At 46.4% G+C, this 17,429-nt stretch overlaps 1 protein-coding gene across 3 annotated transcripts in view; it reads left to right on the top strand.

The window, feature by feature from the left end:
* LOC105493427 (ATPase sarcoplasmic/endoplasmic reticulum Ca2+ transporting 2) overlaps positions 1-16,344 on the top strand; it is a 70,576-nt gene extending 54,232 nt beyond the window's left edge. Inside the window, exons 12-22 of one of the 3 annotated variants that reach the window (XR_003020869.2) lie at positions 4,213-4,335; positions 4,435-4,653; positions 5,914-6,249; positions 7,503-7,723; positions 8,516-8,718; positions 10,180-10,265; positions 10,541-10,674; positions 11,289-11,406; positions 11,492-11,612; positions 12,693-13,087; positions 15,551-16,344. Coding sequence is in view for 2 of the 3 variants with exons in the window: in XM_011761045.3 (XP_011759347.1) it covers positions 4,213-4,335; positions 4,435-4,653; positions 5,914-6,249; positions 7,503-7,723; positions 8,516-8,718; positions 10,180-10,265; positions 10,541-10,674; positions 11,289-11,406; positions 11,492-11,761 (1,710 nt within the window). In the remaining variant the exon portion in view is untranslated. Of the gene's footprint in view, positions 1-4,212; positions 4,336-4,434; positions 4,654-5,913; positions 6,250-7,502; positions 7,724-8,515; positions 8,719-10,179; positions 10,266-10,540; positions 10,675-11,288; positions 11,407-11,491; positions 12,075-12,692; positions 13,088-15,550 lie in introns of those variants that run through there. The other 2 variants (XM_011761046.3, XM_011761045.3) reach the window with 2 other exon arrangements.
* The last annotated feature ends 1,085 nt before the right edge of the window (positions 16,345-17,429 follow it).

Genomic DNA, 17,429 nt, shown 5'->3' with positions numbered 1-17,429 from the left:
GGCCAGTAGCAAGGATGGGAGTCTCCACAGTGAGTTGGACCTGAGTGTGAGGTTCCTGTCAAAGAGCTGCTACTCCTGCAGTACTGCCCTTAGATTTCTGTGGCCTCACAAGCCTGGGGAGCTTAGACCTCAGTAGAAACACTTTGCAGTGGCTGCTGGTGGACACTGGCCATCCATTGAGTCTCTAGCACCTGGGTCTCCTTGAAAGACTCATCCCCCTGCCTGTCACTTGGCTCAGCTTAAGAACTTGAAATGGGCCGAGCGCAGTGGCTCACACCTGTAATCCCAACACTTTGGGAAGCTGAGGCGGGAGAGTCACTTGAGGCCAAGAGTTTAGGTTGCAGCGTCACTGCACTTCAGCGTTGGCAGCAGAGCCAGACCCCATCTAAAAAAAACTAAGGCCTGAAGTGGCTCAACTTGAAGGGTAACTCCCTTTATCCTATCCTGGCCAAAGTGGTAGATGATTGCTTGGATGAGAAGCGATATGCGGATAAGATGTTACAATACACAAAGTCTGTGTGGGTCAGTCAGTCATGTGGGTGCCAGGGACAGGTGGGAGAGAAGCAGCAAGCTACAGAAGCAGCTCAAGAATGGGAACTGTGGAAGCTGGATGTATTGGAGGAAGGAGTGTGATGCCCTCAAAGCAGCCAAGGAGGAGCAGAAGGAGCTTAGGGACACAAGTCAGGCTCCCAAAGTCTATGTCTGGTTCTTGACCCCCACATACCACCACTCAGGAAACATCATTCCTGGGCTGTGTGGCGGCAGCAGCTGCTCCTTTTATATGGCAGATAGGCTGATTGCTTGTTGGGCAAGAGCCCTCCTACGCTATCTTAAGAGTGAATACCCTCTGTCTGCAGTCCAGGGTCTGCACAGCCACATGGTCCTCTAATAGGTCCACCAGACCATTTGCCTGCAAAGAGCCTCATCCTCAGTGCCCACTGTCTCCTAGCTGTGGAGCTTGGATTCCCATGGAATTGGGTTCTGCAGAACATACCTCTTTTTAGCGTCAGACCTACCTGTCTGTCATCACCATGGGGCTGCCAGTCAGTACTTGCGGCCTCTTTATAGGACATTGTTGTAACTTAGGGTTCCCAGGTAGAATAAGGAGCGATGGGAAGGGGAGAGGTCCTGCAGGCCTGAAGGAACAGGTCTGGGGAAGGAGAGGTAAAACTCAGCCTTTTCTAGTTGTCATACAAAGCTGTATAAAGGCAGGCCTCATTTAGCAAAATGATCAATTGTCACCACGTTTAATGCTTTTTGTATGTCATAAACTGTTTCATCCCTTCCTGAGTAATAACAGTAAATGAGGCGGCATTGTGTCATTGGGGGGTAGTACAGCCTGAGTTGGGTGGGGGAGGAGTATACCTGTTTTCTTCATAACCTCAGATGTCAAGCATTTTAGTGACCACACAGAATCTCAGGATGAAAAGTTCTAGAGCTTCCTGTCCAGCCTGCAGTTAGGGACACCGAGCCCTTCCATGACCTGTGTGGCATGGTCTTCCAGTTAGTGTGAGGCAGCGTTTTGTCTCCTTTGTACTGTCCTGAGAAAACAAAACTCACACTGGAATTGACTGTCTCAGCTGAAGTACAGATTTCCTTTTCAGTAAACTGATACACAATTCGCAAATAGCAATTTCAGAGCCATGAAGGCCTTGGACCACTCCTTTGGCTTCTTCCCTTTACCCATGTGTCTTCCATGAACCCGAAGCAGTCCAGGCTCCTTGCCTCCATTTTAGACCATTCACTCTGCCAGTAAGCAAGTAGGTGGATCCTGGCAGAGCCACGCTGCCTGTGATTAGTTCGTATAACTAAAAATCTGAGGCAGCCTGAAAACTCAGTTCACAGATTGAGGGTTTGAGTCGTTTGATTCTAGACCTCTGACTACTCCTGCCCAGTGATGGGAAACAAGTCATGTCATAGGGCTGAACCAGCACTGGCTCACTAGCCAGTGACCACACAAGTACGGGCAACACTGTCATCCTCATGTCTCCCTGCTCCAGAGCTCCCTTGTCCCATCTTTTTCACATCCCTTCACCAAGGGATCAGAAACAGCTGTCATGCTGCTCGTTCACTAAGGAGTTCCAAACACAAGCTCTTTGCCTCCCTTCCCACTTGAGACAGCAGGAGCCCATGTGTAGTTTAGAAGCAGAGAGAGCAGGTCCAGTGTTTTGGCCCCATGGCTTGTTTGACTAGGTCCGTGGTTCTTGGCCAGCATAGTACTGAAAGAAAGTGATTTCCCTCCCCCACTCCCAGCCCAAGACCTCTCACCTGGGTAGGTCCACGCCTTCCTCAGAAGCATTGTGTGTTGTTCTAGTCATCCCAGTGCCATTAGTGCAAATGCTTAATTGAAACTAAACACACATGTGATTGAGATGATACAGAATCCAGCGTAGCACTCATACCCATTCCTTTGCTGCCTGAGGCAGTTCAGTGGCTGGCAGTCCAGCAGGATTGCTGCAGGGCCCTGATCCCCGTCTAGTCAGTTCAGCAGGTTTCAGTCCTCTTGTAGCGTCCTAGGTTAGATGCTGATGTTCTTGGGAATTTCTGTGATGATTTTTTAAATGTGTGTCAGTGGGAGCAAATTAATGTAATTAACTCCCTATATTAACCCAATTAAGGTGGAAAAAAATGGTAAGATCACCTCAGTAGGTGCATATGATGAAACTCATCTATCACAGCAAACTGAGACTGTAAAAGCATGTCTTCAACGCTGACGGTGTGTTTATACAGAGACCATGCTAACACAACAGAATTCTCACCATTTCTACTCAGTATTATACTGGCATTCCTGGTCTGTGTAATAGGCAAGAAAAGTATAAAAACTGGAAGAGAAGGGGTATCTTTAGTTGTAGGTAATGGTGTAAAGCCAAAGGTTAATTCTCAGTCCTCATCTTACCTATTTTGTTGGTGCTGTCACTCGCTCCCTCTTTGAAGCACCTCTTCACTTATCTTCCATGATCCCACACTTGCTCTCCCTCTCTGGCCTCTCATTCAAGGTCTTCTTAGCTGGGTCTTTCACATAGCACCAGGAGGTGAAGGCCCCATAGTCCGCAGCCATTTCTGTGTATAGTTACTCCCATGATCTCTTCTGGTCTCATGACTATAATCAGTAGGCACTAGCTATCTAAAACTACTTAGAATACTTAAAAAAAAAAAAAAAACTACTTAGAATACCTAAAAACACTTCCTTAGGTGCCCTAGCCATATTCACTTAAAGTGTTTATCCATCACATGTGACGGCCACATGAACAGTGGCCACAGCACTGCCATCTTTCAGAAGTTCTGGTGGACAGCTCTGCTTGGGGCCATCTCTTCACCTCTGATGTTACCTAGTTCAAGTCAGTGTCATTGTACTGAATGGCATTCCTTGTCTCCCTTCAGCCAATCCTTTTGTTTTTTGAGACGGAGTTTGCTCTTTCGTCCAGGGTGGAGTGAAGTGGCGCAATCTCGTCTCGCTAGAATCTCTGCCCCCACTGGCTTTAAGCGATTCTCCTGCCTCAGCCTCCTGAGTAGCTGGGATTATAGGCGCCTGCCACCACACCTGGCTAACTTTTGTAATTTTAGTAGAGATGGTTTCACCATGTTGGCCAGGCTGGTGTTAAACCGCTGACCTTGGGTGATCCACTGCACCTGACCACCTTCAGCCAATTCTTGACAACTAGAGCTTGAGACCCTCCATTGTCTTCCTTTTTTACTTGTCATAAAAGCCAAATGCCCCATAATGACTTTTGAGGTATTATGACCTGCTTCTACCGTCTTCTGCCATTACCTGTCTCACCTTTTGCTCATGTAAACTCTGTTCCAGCCACGTTGGCACTCCTTCACCATTCCGGGACTTGCCAGGCTGCACTTCCCGTTCTCTGCCTGGTGGGTTTTCACCACCACCCACCGGGTTCATGCACATCTTTTCAGGCCCCATGGGGCCATCTTTATTCAAATGTCACTGTCTTCTGACCACTTTAGGTAACAGTATGATCTGTACATACGCAAATTTTCTCCCCCTTCCCTTTTTCTCCATAGCACTTGTGTTACTTTTGCATCTTAGTCTCTCTCCCCCAAAATAGGGGACAAGTTTCATGACGGCAAAAACTTGTCCGTTTTGTTTATTGCTATATCCCTAGCATCTGTCATGTAATAGGTGCTTACTGTTTGTTAGGTAAAAAAGTTCAGAAATTGCCACCCAGTAGTAGTCCATATTTGTTCCCTTTGTAGGTCATTAAACAGCTGATGAAAAAGGAATTCACTCTCGAGTTTTCACGTGACAGAAAGTCAATGTCGGTTTATTGTACACCAAATAAACCAAGCAGGACATCAATGAGCAAGATGTTTGTGAAGGCAAGTATGGCAGATTGCAATTGAGATGTTCTTACCAGGGTTAAGATCCTGGTGAACCAGTAAAACAAAATTGTTGATCTAAATCTGTAACATTTCCAGGGTGCTCCTGAAGGTGTCATTGACAGGTGCACCCACATTCGAGTTGGAAGTACTAAGGTTCCTATGACCTCTGGAGTCAAACAGAAGATCATGTCTGTCATTCGAGAGTGGGGTAGTGGCAGCGACACCCTGCGATGCCTGGCCCTGGCCACTCACGACAACCCACTGAGAAGAGAAGAAATGCACCTTGAAGACTCTGCCAACTTTATTAAATACGAGGTTAGCTAATGAAAAGTTTCTTTGTCCACACCCGGCACGATTCATTGTGTTTAAACAGTACTCCTTCAAGCAAAAGGTCAAACAGTTCTCACTTTTGCCAAGAAAGAGGTGTGGTTATTTGTTTTTCTCCATGCCAGCTGTGTCACCCTTAAAATTTAGATTGCCGCTTCAAACATACATAGTTAATAATTTCATAAAAGTCTGTTATTTTCAAAGTAGAATATTTTCAAAGTAGAATAATCAAGATGAGCTTAAATAAGCTTGTAAACCCCATTTTGCAGCTCATCTAAATCATGATTTTTTTTAAAGTGGGGATATTTCTAGAATATTCATTAGTTACTGAAGGTCAAAAGGTCCAAGCTGGAGATTCCTTCCACTTTTCTGCTTAGAATATAATTCTTTAAGATCAAGGATGTGACATCCTAAAGCTGTGAACAAAATGAAGAAGCTTTGGTATAGTGGGCTCAGAATAGCACAAGAGTTAAAGAATGGTTTGGTAACAGGAGTGTAGTGGTTTGTTTTTTTTTTTTCCTCATAAGAAAATGCAGAAACTGGCCGGGCGCGGTGGCTCAAGCCTGTAATCCCAGCACTTTGGGAGGCCGAGACGGGTGGATCACGAGGTCAGGAGATCAAGACCATCCTGGCTAACACGGTGAAACCCCATCTCTACTAAGAAATACAAAAAAAACTAGCCGGGCGAGGTGGCGGGCGGGAGGCTGAGGCCAGAGAATGGCGTGAACCCGGGAGGCGGAGCTTGCAGTGAACTGAGATCTGGCCACTGCACTCCAGCCTGGGCTACAGAGCGAGACTCCGTCTCAAAAAAAAAAAAAAAAAAAAAAAAGAAAATGCAGAAACTGGCCAGGCGCAGTGGCTCACACCTGTAATCTCAGCACTTTGGGAGGCCGAGGCTGGCACATCACCTGAGGTTGGGAGTTCGAGACCAGCCTGACTAACATGGAGAAGCCACGTCCCTACTAAAAATACAAAATTAGCCAGGTGTGGTGGAGCATACCTGTAGTCTCAGCTACACTGGAGGCTGAGGCAGGAGAGTTGCTTGAACCCGGGAGGCGGAGGTTGCCGTGAGCTGAGATTGTGCCATGGCACTCCAGCTTGGGCAACAAGAGTGAAACTCCGCCTCAGAAAAAAAAAAAAGAAAAGAAAATGCAGAAGCCTGTCTCAAAGTTTAACTGGGCATTTTTCAAACTGGGGGACAAAACCTAGAATTTGCCACTTTTATTTAAAGTGATGCTCTTATTTTAGACCAATCTGACCTTCGTTGGCTGCGTGGGCATGCTGGATCCTCCAAGAATCGAGGTGGCCTCCTCCGTGAAGCTGTGCCGGCAAGCAGGCATCCGGGTCATCATGATCACTGGGGACAACAAGGGCACTGCTGTGGCCATCTGTCGCCGCATCGGCATCTTCGGGCAGGATGAGGATGTGACGTCAAAAGCTTTCACAGGCCGGGAGTTTGATGAACTCAACCCCTCTGCCCAGCGAGATGCCTGCCTGAACGCCCGCTGTTTTGCTCGAGTTGAACCCTCCCACAAATCTAAAATTGTAGAATTTCTTCAGTCTTTTGATGAGATTACAGCTATGGTGAGCATGTTTGAACATGTACAGGTGACTCGGGCTACACAAGCACACAGTGAACTCTAATTTTGACCACTGGATTTTTTTGTCATAGTTCCCTAATTTGGAATTTGTCATGATTTGGGTATTTTCTCTAGAATTCAGTGAATCAGTGATTGGCATGTTGTGTGCTACTTGCAGGGAAGATCCTAGAGTCATTTAAAACCCTGAAGGGCCTTCCAGATCAGTCCCAGAGGAACAATCTGGTGATCCTAGTCTCTTTTTTAAAGGAGACGTGTTTTTATCTTAAGTTTTCCAAAAATTGAGGATGTAATCAGTCTGTCACCCTGTGTTTGGATTGCCCTGCTTTTAAGTTGGATGTTCTTTAAGAGCTGGCTGTTAATGAAGCATTTCCAGTATTCTTCCCCTCACCTGATTTTCATCCAGATATATTATGTTAAATTTACTTTCTTCTCTTTAAAAAAAATACTAGTTTTGAAACATACTGTAAGTGTACTCTCCTCTCCCCCAGAGGTAACTGAAGTTGGAATTCAGCAAAAATATTAAAAACATGGGAGTGCTGTTTTTGTGTCTGTAGACAATATTATTTTTGCATGTTTTTGAAGACATATTTTTTGGCCGAGTACAGTGGCTCACGCCTGTAACCCCAACACTTAGGAGACCAAGGCAGGTGAATCACTTAGGGTCAGGAGTTCAACACCAGCCTGGCCAACATGGTGAAACCCCGTCTCTACTAAAAATACAAAAAATTACTGGGTGTGGTGGTGGGCACCTGTAATCCCAGCTACTTGGGAGACTGAGGCAGGAGAACCACTGGAACCGAGGAGGCGGAAGCTGCAGTGAGCCGAGAGTGCGCCACTGCCCTACAGCCTGGACGACAGAGTAGGACTCCATCTCAGAAACATAAAAATTTGCATATTTTTGCAATCTTCACCTTTCTACTTAAAATTTATCCATGTGGATACAAGTACTTCCTCTTGACTGCCACATAGGTTCTGTTTTTGTTTTTAGTAAGATAATACAGATAAATTTGAAGTCCCCTTTGTCCCACTTCAGTAAACTTATTTGGTAATTTTACATTTCCTAGGTAAAATGTGTTTTGTGACACCAACTTAAGAAACAAAAATTCTATAACTCTTTGTCAAGAGACCTATACGGCTCTATTCATTTTCCTCCTGGTTCCCATTCAGTGGGCTTTTGCCCAGGGGTGTGAGTGTGCCATGCCAACTGGCTGACCCAACCATTGCTTTCCCTTTCAGACTGGTGATGGCGTGAACGATGCTCCTGCTCTGAAGAAATCTGAGATTGGCATTGCTATGGGCTCTGGCACTGCGGTGGCTAAAACTGCCTCTGAGATGGTCTTGGCGGATGACAACTTCTCCACCATAGTGGCTGCCGTTGAGGAGGGGCGGGCAATCTACAACAACATGAAACAGTTCATCCGCTACCTCATCTCATCCAACGTTGGGGAAGTTGTCTGGTAGGTCTCTGTGACAGCATCACTTACTGTATGCCTTTATCTAAATGGGTCGTGGAGCCCAGTTCTCCCAGTTTGCTCTCCAGATTGCAGCAGCTTTGGTCTTTGTGCCTGAGTTGGAAGAGGGAGGGGAGTGGGCAAGACAGAAATGCCTTATGGAAGCAGTGGTGCTTTGGCCCTCGGGAGGGTTGTCTGCAGCTGCCGCAACATGCAAAGAATCCTCTTTAACATGAAACTGAGCTTAAATTAACCAGACAGTCATGTGAAATTCTTGCCCTCCAAAAGTTGGCTTTATCTCAGTCAGCTTATTTTTTTATTTTTATTTATTTTTTTGAGACAAGTCTCACTGTCACCCAGGCTTCAGGCAGTGGCACGATCTCAGCTCACTGCCCTCTCCACCTCCTAGGTTCAAGCCTTCAAACAGCTGGGATTACAGGCATGTGCCACCACTCCCGGCCAGTTTTTTGCATTTTAGTAGAAATGAGGTTTCACCATGTTGCCCAGGCTGGTCTCTTAACTACTGAGCTCTGGTAGTCTGCCCATCTTGGCTTCCCATAGTGCTGGGATTATAGGCATAAGCCACCACACCCGGCCTCAGTCATCTGAATTTAAGTAATAAACTAAGTAAAAGTGAACTGTAATTCAAAATTGGGTATAAGTGTTTTACGGATTACCTGAAGTTATTTAATCGTTGTTGTCATTTATTTTTCTGGAGGAGGAGGGGGTGATGATGCTCTTTAAATAGTGGCCAGAAGTCATTTGGGCTCTCTGTCTTCTTTTCTTGATTGGAAACAGTATTTTCCTGACAGCAGCCCTTGGATTTCCCGAGGCTTTGATTCCTGTTCAGCTGCTCTGGGTCAATCTGGTGACAGATGGCCTGCCTGCCACTGCACTGGGGTTCAACCCTCCTGATCTGGACATCATGAATAAACCTCCCCGGAACCCAAAGGAACCATTGATCAGCGGGTGGCTCTTTTTCCGTTACTTGGCTATTGGCTGTGAGTACAATTTTTTTATATTACTGATGTTTAAACAAAATGTTTGTGATCTGAAATTTTGTAAATTCATCCCTTAAAAGCATATTTTTTCTTCTATCCCTGTATAGGGTAGCAAAAGACAGAGATGCCTTCTTACAGTTCGATGAACTATACACCCAATTTACTAAAGTCCTTTCACAGTTAGTTCCAGTTTGAGCATCCTGCCCTTACTTGGGCTTTTGTGAATGAGCAATTAAACATCAGCATTTTCAGATTTAGCCCTGTGTGCAAAGGGATAAGAATGATTCATGCTGGGTTCTGCCTTCTAAGAGTTCATAGGTGGGATTTGAATAGATAATTGTCACCAAGATAAAAAAATGTAGTCTCTGTTTCCATAAGTAAAGAAGGACTGCGCAGTGGCTGGTCCCTTTTATACATAGATCATCTATTTAGCCCTCATATTCCTCACCCCAGGTGCCGTTGGTTCTTCCACATTTCATAGATTGGGAAAGTAAGGTGAAACCACTTCCCTGGGATCCCATAGGAAGGCATTGTGTTTTCATAATATATTCACATGACTTAAAATTCAAAAAGCACACAATGGCATAGAGTTGAAAGGGTTTGGGCCAGTCACTTCCCTCTGGCGTTGAGGTGCTCATGTACCCTGTGCCCTTCCGGAAAGATTGCAGCATGCTGTGCACACCTCCATGCTGACCCTTGTCTTGCCTTCTTCCTGCTTGTCAGATTCTTCCATATCTGGACATGCGTAGCGCCTCATCCTTGCAGCCAGCAGCCTTCATGCTCCATTATAATTCGTGGGTTAGTGGGTATATGCACTTGTTATTTTTGGTGCTACCACATGGGGATATTCACCTCGTCTGTATTCTGTGTATTCTCTGCTGCACCTTGTTGTTTCTTTGCAGTAAACTTCCTAAACTCAAAGCTAATACTGGGGGAAATCCCAGGAGCTGCTGAGGGCAGGGCCATGCTGCTCAGTGTTCACCCTAGCTCCTGACGGCACTTCCCTAGAAAGCTGCTGCTGGCCCTCTAATGGAGCAAATAAATCTGTGTACAAGTAGCAGCATTAGTTTGCCCAAAAGTCATGGTGTGATCTAGTCCCCCAACACTGTGCAGCCTTACGTGGAGGACACACACACTTGCAGCCTTGAAGTACTACCTGCTGAGAGGAGAAGGCATGGCAAGGGGAAAGGTTGGCACAGGATGGAGCAAGTGCTTTTTCTCACACATTCTGGAGGAAAAGTTATCCAGTTCTTACGTACCAGAAATACCCCTATCCTTCAGAAACCAGGCTCTAGTTGCTCTGGCTACCAGGCGTGAGCAGATGGTGGTATCACCACAGGCTCTGGTTACCGTTACCGTCCCATGTCTTTAATCTTCATCCTTGTGGGGATTGGCCTGCATGGCCTCGGTGGCAGCGAGCCCTGCAGAGGCAAGTGCATCAGCGTCGTTATTTGTTCCCAGGTTACGTCGGCGCTGCTACCGTGGGTGCTGCTGCATGGTGGTTCATTGCTGCTGACGGTGGTCCAAGAGTGACCTTCTACCAGCTGGTACTCAGTCACTTTTCTTTTTGTACCTTACATGAGAAGTGTTGTGAGGCCTTGACCTTTCTGTAGTTTGGGTATCTGTCAAATCATCTTAAGACTCAAATGATAAACAGTTACATCTAAGATGATTCTGAAGGACCAGGGCTTCTCTGAGAAATTGGGGTGAACCTTTTGGCTGGCTCTGCACTCAGGCTGGTCTGTGTGCTAGGCTTGGTATGGGGTTGGTGCCTGGACTTAGAAAATACACTAGGCTGATAGGAATTTGGATTTTCTTGCAGAGTCATTTCCTACAGTGTAAAGAGGACAACCCGGACTTTGAAGGCGTGGATTGTGCAATCTTTGAATCCCCATACCCGATGACAATGGCGCTCTCTGTTCTAGTAACTATAGAAATGTGTAACGCCCTCAACAGGTTAGTGCACCTTCACGGCAGGCTGAGGCGAGCATGCTGCCAGGGCACTGGGGAATTGTGTGTAGTCACGGTTGATTAAGGATCACAGGACAGTTCTTCCCTTCCAAAAAGAAAGGAGAACAGGCAACACCAGTTTTAAAAGCATGAGCTGTCGTCACCTCCAGGAAGTAGTGGGAGTGCTTAGCCCTGTGTTTCTTTGGAGCTCTTCCTTAAAAGAAACCGTGGGGGGCCAAAAATAGGAACTTTGGTACCCCTGTATGCCAGCACCCACAGGGAAGGAACCTCACCCCTTCACACAAATGGTACCATCCAATTAAGCCCGTGACAAAAATGGAAATTTCTAAATAGCCCATGTCTCCAGGGCAATTGGGAACAGCTTTGAACCCACTAAGATGGGGTCTGCTATGCCAGAACATAGACATACAACTCAGTTTGTCCTACATTAGGACATTCTCTTCAGCTTTGCCACTGTAGAAAGTTAGTGGAGTTAGGTTAGTGGATGGTGCCAGATTAATAGCCACCTTACTGAAGTGTAGTCCAACAGGGTCTTACTACCACTGTGACATGTGCCTTGCCTTTGAGGGTACGTTCCCCCACCTCTCCTTGCTCTGCAGCTTGTCCGAAAACCAGTCCTTGCTGAGGATGCCCCCCTGGGAGAACATCTGGCTCGTGGGCTCCATCTGCCTGTCCATGTCACTCCACTTCCTGATCCTCTATGTCGAACCCTTGCCAGTAAGTGGTTGGGTGAGGCTTGGGCTGGGGACCAGCCACCTTCCTGGGGAGACTGGAGGCATGACGCATCTTCTCTGTGTGTCAGCTCATCTTCCAGATCACACCGCTGAACGTGACCCAGTGGCTGATGGTGCTGAAAATCTCCTTGCCCGTGATTCTCATGGACGAGACGCTCAAGTTTGTGGCCCGCAACTACCTGGAACCTGGTAAAGAGTGTGTGCAGCCTGCCACCAAATCCTGCTCGTTCTCGGCATGCACCGATGGGATTTCCTGGCCGTTTGTGCTGCTCATAATGCCCCTGGTGATCTGGGTCTATAGCACAGACACTAACTTTAGTGATATGTTCTGGTCTTGACTGACAGTTTTCCATAAAGAAGATGTTTAACTTAATTAATTTTTTTTATTGTTTAAAGCAACTGTCTATTTCTGCTGAATTTTCACATGAACATACTGGCTGGTGATGGAGGTTTCATACTCTAGATTTTGTTTTGCTTTTTCTGACTCCAGTGGGGCAAGATTTTCCTTTTTTATACACATAATTAAAGTGTCCATTGACATGTACAGAGAACTAACACTATTTTATGCAAATATTTTTTTGTAGATGAAAAAGCATGTACAGTGTTCTGTTTAATACTCATCCTTGTATAAAAAAAAAATAGTTGAGCCAGCAGACATTGTCAGCAAATTAATTGGCAGCAGATTTTAGGAAATGAATGTGTGTGGTTTTTTTCCTAAAACTAAATAGCATGTATTGTGTCTTTTGCATGATGATCTGGATTTAATTTGGTATCAGAGTCTAATTTTTATTCATAAGCCAATTTTTCTGCACTGAGCAGAGTCTTGCTACCTCAGTCAGTATTGTTTTGGTTTGCTACTTCCCTCACCCACTTCGGCCTCCGTTCACCCCATCCCACCCCCCCCCCACCCTCTCCCCACCTCACCCCTGCCCTGCTTGGCTGCTTCTTTAGGATTGCGATGGTTTGTTCAGTTTACATCAGTTTTAATGAGAGGTATGCCTGTACTCGCTTGTGCAGAAAACATTGTTTCAGATTCAATCGACTGGGTTTATGTCCCTTCACATAGTTTTTAAGGTTATTTATTTAAATGTCTAATGTATTTTATTGTAACAGACATTGTTTTGCCAACATTGCCTATTTCAGTGGCACATCACAATCTAGTTTTAAAAAAATAAAACATTTTAAATGGACAGAGAAAAATAACTGTCTTGTCTTTAACTCTTAAGTGGCTTACCTGGGACTAACAGACATGTCCAACTTTCTCTCCAGTTCTTAGCTCAGAACTTTAGTTGTACTCTGCTTGAGGGGAAGAAGGCTCCTGCTCTGCTGCGTAGGTAGTCATAGGAATTGTATTCTTAATGTACAGGCACTAATTGTCATCTGTGGTGTACATTTTATGCAAGTTTCTGCTGGCCTGGTGTAGAGAACATAAGGGCAAGTGTGCGTGTGTATGTGTGTGTTTTGTAAAATCTGTAAATAGCACATGACCAAATGAACATATTGTATAGAACTATTTTTATTTGAATGTGGCACTAACCACCACCACCGTTACTACGATCAATGTTTGCGCATGTTCAAGATGAGTCTCACCAACAGTGTGTAAGTCATTAACAGTCCTAACTGTGGTGTTTTCCTCCAATGCCTTCCAACATCCATCAACTAACGTGAGTATTTTCTTCCCTGGGATTTGGATGCTTTAGCCTAAAGGTGACTGCTACCAAGTGAGATAACTGTATGTCACTAACTTATAAGCCACCCCCATGTCAGAGGCTGCTGTGCTCCCTGATGTCCTGTGAGCAGCGGGGTTGCCTGTGGCACCTGCCATGTGACTTGGGTGCGGCATCAGCTGGCTGGAGGTGTGGCTTTCATAGACCTCCACAGGCTGCCTAGGACAGCGGCTCCACAAGATGACCGGGAGGGCCCAAGCCAGGCAAAAGCCAGAGTGGGGAGAGGCATTTCAGCCAAACCAACAGGCTGAAGGAGCTGTGCCGTCTGTAGTGCTAAAATGAGGGTTCACAGCTGCCAGGAATCATCCCAGAACATTGCTACTTGTTCATTAAAAAGCTAAAAACTAGTGAAAGCAAGTAACTGAACCAGTGAACTCTGGGTATCAATGGGTTCATCTTAAATAGGCCACTTCCCCACTCCCCCACCCCCCTTGCTTGGTCTTGTCCTTTGTGGCTAAGACGTATCACTCCAGGGGATGTTAAAGCACAGTTAGTAGGACATGGCTCTGCACAGCCCAAAAACCAGCTTACTCCTTAGCCAGGGTGTGAGGCCTCAACTATATTCTTGAAAATGTAATTAGGCTCTGGTTACTGGGATGACCAGTAGATGTAATGCAGATGGAGTTTGGGGAGGGTTAGGAGACATCAAGCAGGACAAGGTGCTGCTTAGTTCAGAAGGCTATGTTCAAGGGGTGGAGGTGGAACCTGGAGACCGACTCTTAAAAGCACACTCCGTGGCTGGAAATGTGGTGGCTTATTCCTGTAGTCGCAGCCCTTTGGGGGCCACAGCAGAAGGATTGCTTGAGCCCAGGTATTCGAGGCAAATCAGGCTTACTGTGAGGCCTCCAAGGCTGCTTGCAGGCAGCTGTGGCTCTCGGGAAGGGAGGCTGCTTTGCCCAGCAGGGAACATTTGGGGCAGGGGGTAAATTTTGCCAGTTTGAGCATCATGAGATGTAACAAGAAATGGGTTGAATGGGCCAAATGCAAGGAATGCATCTCTGGGCTGCAAACTGACTTGAGTGCTGCACTATTACTATTCAGTGCAAACAAAACTCAGCTTTTCCTTAGTTCCTTGACCTAGTGGCCTTTACAAAAAGTGTAGTGTGGCCTGCTGTCACACAGCCCCTGGCTAGCTTCATGGTTTCTCAGCTTCAGACCCCTCCCGCCCACAGAGGAGCCCATGGAGGGACCCACTTCCCTTGGCCCAGACAGCTGGGAGCGGGTTAGGCCCACTGCTGCTTTGAGCAGGGCCACTTGGTCCATTTCACTGTAAGGCTTTGCCGGGTGAAAACATTTCAGCATCTCCTCCTCAGGTCAATCCATAAAGACCAGGTCCAGCACCGTGGTCTTAGCACATCCCTGGCCTCAGGCCCTCACCCAGCAGTGAGGCAGCAACTGCCCAGCCCCACAGTGCGCCTACTGTCAGGCGGCTCTTGTTTGAAACTCAGTTCCACATTCTTTCCTGATGGGCAGGTGGCTGAAGGCCCAGCCATCAGTGTCACTTGTTGCCACCCTGTGCCTCCCCTGGCCTCTTTGAGCTTTGCCCAGAACAACAACAATCTCATACATAACCTAACTGGGAAATCATTACTGCAGAATGCAGAGGATCCATTCTGGAGGAAGCCGTGCCTTGTGCTCAGTGAGCTCCCAGGCAAGCAGGGCATCTGGCCGACTTCCCTCACAACAGCTGCTCCCACATCCCCCCGGACTGGAGCCTCAGCCTTGATTGAGGCAGGCAGACCTCAGGAGATCTGAGACCACAAGCATTAGCTCAGTGTCTACCAAGCATCTAGCCACTGCCCAGGTCCAGAGCATACCACGTCTGCAGTGCCTGTGAGCAGAGGCAGCAGTTGCACTGTGACTGTAACCACCAAATTGTCCAAACACCCCCTGCAGTTAGCAAGAAGGGTAGGCTTCACCCTCCCTTACTGAGGAGAATGATGTGGAGGAGTTGCCCCTCTAGGGCTAGGCAAGGCAGGCCAGCAGCCAGAGGCCGGGTGCCCACGGGGTAGGGACAGGAAGGCTGTGCTGCTACTGGCTGCTCACTTCATCAACCTCACCCTCTGCACCACTAACCAAGACCTTGTCCTTTTGCCTGTCTCGCTGCTTTCATACCTGCAATGATTGTGTCTGCCTCATGGGATTTTCCTCCAGAACCTTTATTCTGTAGCCAAACGACACGAGGAGTCTGTGTCACTGAGCCAGTGCTTCTAGATGCTACCCTGTGTGGGCGGCGCCTCAGGGACAGTAAATCAGAAATGCTGGTCTTGAAACCTTGAAAAGATCAAGCTGAATGTTCCTTTTCATCTGTCGCTGTTGATCTTCATCTATTTAAATAGGTATTCTAACGTTTCCTCCCTGTATTTCATGAAGCTGATTTCCTCTCTCTTTCCTTTTCAGCAATACTGGAGTAACCGCTTCCTAAACCATTTTGCAGAAATGTAAGGGTGTTCGGTTGCGTGCATGTGCGTTTTTAGCAACACATCTACCAACCCTCTGCATGATTGATGTTGGGGAAAAAGAAAAGTAAAAAAGTTCCCAACTCACTGTGTGTTATGTGGAGGAAATGTGTATTACCAATGGGGTTGTTAGCTTTTAAATCAAAATAATGATTACAAATGTACAATTTAGCTTAATCAGAAAGCCTCTCCAGAGAAGTTTGGTTTCTTTGCTGCAAGAGGAATGAGGCTCTGAAACCTTATCTAAGAACTTGGAAGCTGTCAGCCAAGTCGCCACATTTCTCTGCAAAATGTCATAGTTTATATAAATGTACAGTATTCAATTGTAATGCATGCCTTCAGTTGTAAGTAGCCAGATTCCTCTCCAGTGACATTGGAACATGCTACTTTTTAATTGGCCCTGTACAGTTTGCTTATTTATAAATTCATTAAAAACACTACAGGTGTTGAATGGTTAAAGTGTAGGCCTCCAGTTTTCAGTTATTTTCTGAGTGTGTAGACAGCTATTTCGCACTATATTAAATGTAACTTATTTAATGAAATCAGAAGTAGACAGGTTGGTGCAATACAAATATTGTGATGCATTTATCTTAATAAAATGCTAAATGTCAATTTATCACAACGCATGTTTGACTTTAGACTGTAAATAGAGATCAGTTTGTTTCTTTTCTGTGCTGGTAACAATGAGCGTGGCACAGACATGGTTTCAGGTAAATAAATCTATTCTATGATAAATTCTTAGTGTGGTGGTGACTGTTCTCCTGTGGGAGGGGGAGTGATGAGCACCAAGGGCCTCCACTCCACACCCGGGCCTGCCCCTCTGTGGGGAAGCAGGGGAGGCTCACACTGGGCAGGGAGGCCGTGTGACTGGAGGGGACAGGAACCTCTTGGACTTGACTACACAGTAGACCGGCCAACTGGTAGCAGGTCCGCCCATGTGAAGCCCACCCTGGCTCCCTGCCCTTTAAGGATAGGGAAGCTGAGTGTCACCAGTGGGGTCTTAAACACACAAGGCCTCACTCGTCAGTGTGGTGAAGAAAGCCAAGACTCCGCGCTCTACACTGTTAGCAGCCTGAAAAGATTTGGAGACTAGCAACGGAGAGATGCTTCTTAGGCTGTTCAGATCCAAAACTTCTACACTCCCCATTGCTGACAGGTATGGGATGGAGAGGTGAACAGAACTGAATTCATTTACTGGTTACTTTAGTGCTTATTTGGCAGTGATGGGTTTGGGATTGGGCTTCTGGTTTTGCAAATTCCCTAAGATGATTCTTTTATCACTTTTAAAAATACCAGGATACAAGGATAGATGGATGATTATAAATCTAATTTTTAAAACTATCCATTCTGGGCAGGCGCGGTGGCTCACGCCTGCAATCCCAGCACTTTGGGCAGCTGAGGTGGGCAGATCACAAGGTAGGAGATCGAGACCATCCTGGCTAACACGGTGAAACCCCATCTCTACTAAAAACACAAAAAATAAGCTGGGCGTGATGGCAGGCACCTGTAGTCCCAGCTACTCAGGAGGCTGAGGCAGGAGAATGAATGGCATGAACCCGGGAGGTGGAGCTTGCAGAGAGCCGAGATCGTGCCACTGCACTCCAGCCTGGGTGACACAGCTAGAGACTACTGATCAGTTCTGCTGATGGAGAAAAAAAAATTTGATAAAATTTAACATCCATCTTCTAAAAATTATCCCTATGTACCATTTATTATAACAAGAAACCAAAAGTGTTAACGCTTTAGAGTTGCATTCCAAGTCCACTGTTGCCCACTCCCAAACACTTCTAGAGGTGCTAGTCAGTACAATCGGGCATGAG

This window comes from Macaca nemestrina, chromosome 10 (assembly GCF_043159975.1).
Source record: "Macaca nemestrina isolate mMacNem1 chromosome 10, mMacNem.hap1, whole genome shotgun sequence".
Lineage (NCBI taxonomy): Eukaryota > Metazoa > Chordata > Mammalia > Primates > Cercopithecidae > Macaca > Macaca nemestrina.
Note: the sequence above shows the minus strand (reverse complement) of the source record. Positions and strands in the feature narration are given on the sequence as shown.